Below are 4,535 nucleotides of genomic sequence, written 5' to 3'. Positions count from 1 at the left end.
AGCACATAACCTTTGTCTTACTCCAGTTCTCTTTTAAATATTAATGAAATTATACACACAACATTTAAATTATAACGGCATACAAAATATGTTAAAATTGATATCCAATCAAACTATTATTTTGTTGATTTCATTTCATTACAATTCCATTTTACTCTAATAAAATAATCAATTCATTACAGCTCTAAACAACAAACTAAATGTGACAATTAGTACTTATATGAACATAGTAATTAACTCTTAACTTTTTTAAGTTCTATAAGTACAGTATAATCAAAATACAATATAAACACATGTTCGAATAATTGTAAGTATCAAATTATTATAGCACAAATAGACTGTTCGAGTAATTACACTATAAAATTAAATTATTACAATATAAATAAATTAAGAAATGGTACAACTCTTATAAAAGCTAAAGCTAACAAATTGGACTAACTAAACTAAAATACGGCAACTTCACAAGATATACTTCACACTTTATGAGCCTTAAATCTAGGTACTTAATATTCAAAATACCGTTAAAGCTTAGCTTAAATTTTGACTTTTTAATTAACCAATGGATAAATGGTGAAATAATTTAAAAGAACATAAATCATAAATATGACTCTTAAAATAAAACTCAAAAAACAACTTATAGGTTGTCAACAGGGGTGGTGAGAGGGACAGGCAGGGACTCACCCTCTTAAAAAAATTGGAAAATCAGATTTTTTCTATTTAAAATGTATAAATATAAATTAATAATGATAAAATTATTTTTATCTTCTTCAAAATAATAAATTTAAATTTAAATTTTTAAAAAATAAAAATATTAACTAATATAATAATAAATTTTTATTTTAACTTTTATAGAAATTTATAACTTATTTTCTGTCCCAAAAAAAATTCCTTGCTCCTGGTTACCAATGAATTTACTTTTGATCAGGTATGGGCTCGGGCTTGAAATCCTTTTAAGGAATGCGGCCATTGATTAAAAAACCGAACTTAAAAATGGAAAATGAATTATTTTTTATTTAAACGGACAAGAAGGATAAAATAAAATAAAATAAAATAAAAAAGGGCCTTATCTACAATCTACATCCCGAGTACTAAAGCTCAAGCAAGAAGCGAGCTTTGCACCTGCAGGAAAACAGCCACAAAGATAAAGCTGAATTCCAAGAAGCAAAGATGTTGAGCGTCTCAATTGCTTCCCCAGCTACCTTAACTCTCCCTCCAAAACCCAAATCCTCAATTCCCAAAACTTCCTTCACCGGCGTTAGAATCCAGCACTTATGTCCCCAACGGTTGCCTTCTCAGGCCACCTGCTTTTGGCAACCGTCACCTTCGTCCTCCGTGGTCATGATGGCTAAGAGAGAAGAAGAAATGAAGGAAATAAGAGCCAAAACCACTGAGGAAATCAACGATGAAGTGGTTGAATTAAAAGGTGAGCTTTTGATGCTTCGTCTCCAGAAATCGGTTCGTAATGAGTTCAAGTCTAGCGAGTTTGGGCGAATGCGCAAAAGGGTATATTCTTTTTTCCCCCCACATTTTCTTATTTTAAATAATCTTCTCTTAATTGAATTTCAAATGGGATTTCAGAATCTGGATATTACTTTAGTTTTATTTTAAGATATGGAGAATCAAATGAAGGGATTTTTCAATTCACATTGAGCTAGAATGTCACAAGTTTCTATAGATAGGGGCTGAGAACAGATGTTTTTTTTTTAGGATTATTATCCTTGTGATTCAAGTTGCCGAAAATCTAAACTTTGATTGGAAGATGGAAGTGAGAATGATAGCTATATTGTGTTTAGTAGATAACCAATAACTCTAATATAATCACAATTCACTGAAGGTAAAACATTTTATGGAGTAGTGTTGTCAAAGCAGTGCATTTTCGTTTCTAATTGTAATCCAAAGCAGCTTAACAGAATGATGGAATATGGTGAAGTTTTTATGTTATTAATACATAACCATGGTCAAGTTATCTTTTTCGGATGTGCATGTGTTGTATGTATTTATTCATTCATCATTCTTTTTGTTATTCAATTTGGCCAGTTATAAAGCTTTGCATATTTTATTAAGTAGGTTGAGAAGTCAACTGCTTTGCTTTTGTTTTTCCTCTGAAATTTTGGGTGCCTTTCTTTGGCATACATTGTGTACAAAATTGGTAAAATGGCACTGGGATTGGTCCTCTTATGAAATTAAGAAGGAAGACTAGGGTGTAGGGCTTGGGGTAATAAAACCGTTATCTGAAATCTCAATGGAGGAAGTGTTCTACTAGTCTTGTGAAACCGGGCCTTGTTGGAAAAGGGAGGGGGGGGGGGAGAGGATAGGCCATGCAAGTGGTGGCTTTGGTAGCCTGTCCTTGAGGAATTTGTTGCTTCTAGCTCGTTTTCTAGTTCTGTCATCTTTCTTTTCCATCAAAGCGGAAGAATTTCAATGTCAAGAGAGTAAGAGGAAAGTCAATGAGGACTTAGATTGAAACGTATAAAAGGACCTAGTTTTAGTGAGTTTGCAGAGGTTATGGCCTTAATTTTCATTTCTAGTTGGACCTGCATGGTGGGAAACTTGGTTGACAAAATGGCCAACTGAGGTTTTGTGGTTTTATTTGGATTACAGTTAATCAATTGCTTTTTGAAGTGACACTTAGTGCACTAACATTGTCTACTGGGTAGATGCAAATGGACTGTCATCTTTGCCAGATATTTTGATTATGCCATTTTCTTTCTATGCCCGGGGCTAGGGGCTCTGACTTTTCAGGGTCAAAAACAGTATGTTTAAATATTGAGTGGAAGTTTTCACCAAAATATATATATATTGAGTGGAAGCTGAAACTAGTGAACGGTATGGTACTTTGGCAATCAATTACCGAGATCATTGTTTGGTAAAATTGGAGCACTATTTGGACTTAATGGCGGAGATCCTTTGTCATTTGTCTTTTATGGGTATACTTAATATATTTAACAATGATCATATTATCTTTATAGCATTATTTGAAGAGCAGATATGATGGTAGAATAAAACCATTTAATGGTAACCTTAAACTCTTAAATTATAACACAGGAATATGACTTTGCCTCAGCTTCATGTTACCTGAAATTAAACTGTGTTGATATACTAGTAGAGTAGTAGTAGCCATTTGGTTGTGTTTTGATTTAACTTATAGGCAGTTGCAAGTTAACAAAGGCAAAACCGAAGTCATTTGAGCATGGCTAAGAATTGGTCGGTGATAGGAGGATGTGTTTCTTTTGAAGTTTACCGGTGAAGAATAAACATGCTGTAGATCCGATATTGACAAGATAAGCTTCTGCTGACCATAGTTGAACACGCTCCCTTTGTTTGCATGTTTATTATTATTCTACAATTTTAAAAGTGTATTTTGGTTGTGAGATACCGAGGTGGTTATAGGACTTCTTCATCTGTTAAAACTGCTTTCGTCTAAAAATTTCACGGTTAACGTTATGACCCTATGCTTGTTCTGTCTAATGATCAAATTCACGAGGCTTTGGGAAACAAATTTCAATTTTCTTCGATGTAAGGCTGATGTCTTAGTTCCTTTGACATGTTATTGGTATTGTTTGAGTTTTTGCTAGATAATCTATGTTTTATTTCGATATCCAAAGAAAGCAGAAAAGTTTCTCCCACGAAGTTTGCATGCTGGGAAAGCACCCAGAAACAGTTCTATTTTGTCTGATTATTCACTACTCGAACTTTAGTCATACATTATTGATCTCTTTTGTGAAGATTAAGGGTAGTTTTACAATGTATATAAGCTTTGAGTATGATATTATTATAACGAAGAAAGCATTCTCCTTTTATAGATTGCTCGCATGCTTACTGTTAAACGGGAAAGAGAGCTCGAAGAGGGCATCAACAAGCGATTGTCAAGAAAGCTCGATCGGCAATGGAAGAAAAGCATTGTTGTGAAACCACCTCCATCTTTGATCAAGTTGAGAGAGCAAGAGGCAGCAGAAGAAGCTGAGAAATCGGCTGCTTGAGTGATCCAGTGTTTGATACTTTCACATTTTCATGGCTTTGTGAAGTGCTCTTTTAAGTTGTTGCAGTTTCTATTTCAGACCCATTTTGTGCATAATGTTTTGGTGTTGAAGTTAAAGCTAGGATTCCTTCAATGTTTCAAAACTTTCTTTCTCTCTTGGGGAAACACTTGACAAAATTCAATTTTACCATTTCTGGTTTTATTAAGCTTTCGACAAAGCTTGTGACAAGAGTTGGGATAACATCATCTTATTCTTACACAGTAGAATCTATTTCAGATATTACACACACTCATATATATATATATATATATATATATATATATTATTGTAGGATGACTTTATATAATTTACAGAAAAAAAAGAAAAGCTTTTAAGCAATTAAAACTTTTTTTTTTTGGGTGGGGGGTTAAATGAAATTTATGTTTAATGCATTGTTTGACTAGAGTGTGCATTGCGTGGAATAGATATTGGAATGATATTTAATGGTGGATATAGTGATACTGCACTAATAAGAGGTTAGAAATTTAGATATGGATTATAAAATGGACATGTATA

General features: G+C 33.1%; 1 protein-coding gene across 1 annotated transcript; it reads left to right on the top strand.

Annotated features, from left to right (window-relative positions):
* Positions 1-1,037: 1,037 nt before the first annotated feature.
* Positions 1,038-4,185, top strand: LOC108484003 (50S ribosomal protein L29, chloroplastic). The gene is made up of 2 exons (XM_017787598.2): positions 1,038-1,503; positions 3,804-4,185. Exons 1-2 carry the CDS (start codon positions 1,168-1,170, stop codon positions 3,978-3,980), a joined length of 513 nt encoding a protein of 170 aa, XP_017643087.1. The 5' UTR covers positions 1,038-1,167; the 3' UTR covers positions 3,981-4,185.
* Positions 4,186-4,535: the final 350 nt, after the last annotated feature.

Source organism: Gossypium arboreum, chromosome 11, assembly GCF_025698485.1.
Source record: "Gossypium arboreum isolate Shixiya-1 chromosome 11, ASM2569848v2, whole genome shotgun sequence".
NCBI classification, from domain to species: domain Eukaryota; kingdom Viridiplantae; phylum Streptophyta; class Magnoliopsida; order Malvales; family Malvaceae; genus Gossypium; species Gossypium arboreum.
The sequence above is the reverse complement of the archived record's forward strand: the minus strand, read 5'-3'. Positions and strand labels throughout refer to the sequence as shown.

What these genes read in the sequence shown, in the direction of transcription:
- LOC108484003 (XM_017787598.2), top strand. Translation starts at nt 1,168, where the DNA reads ATGTTGAGCGTCTCAATTGCTTCCCCAGCTACCTTAACTCTCCCTCCA. An exon ending in TTGGGCGAATGCGCAAAAGG is followed by an intron (nt 1,504 to 3,803) that starts GTATATTCTTTT and finishes CTCCTTTTATAG; the next exon opens with ATTGCTCGCATGCTTACTGT.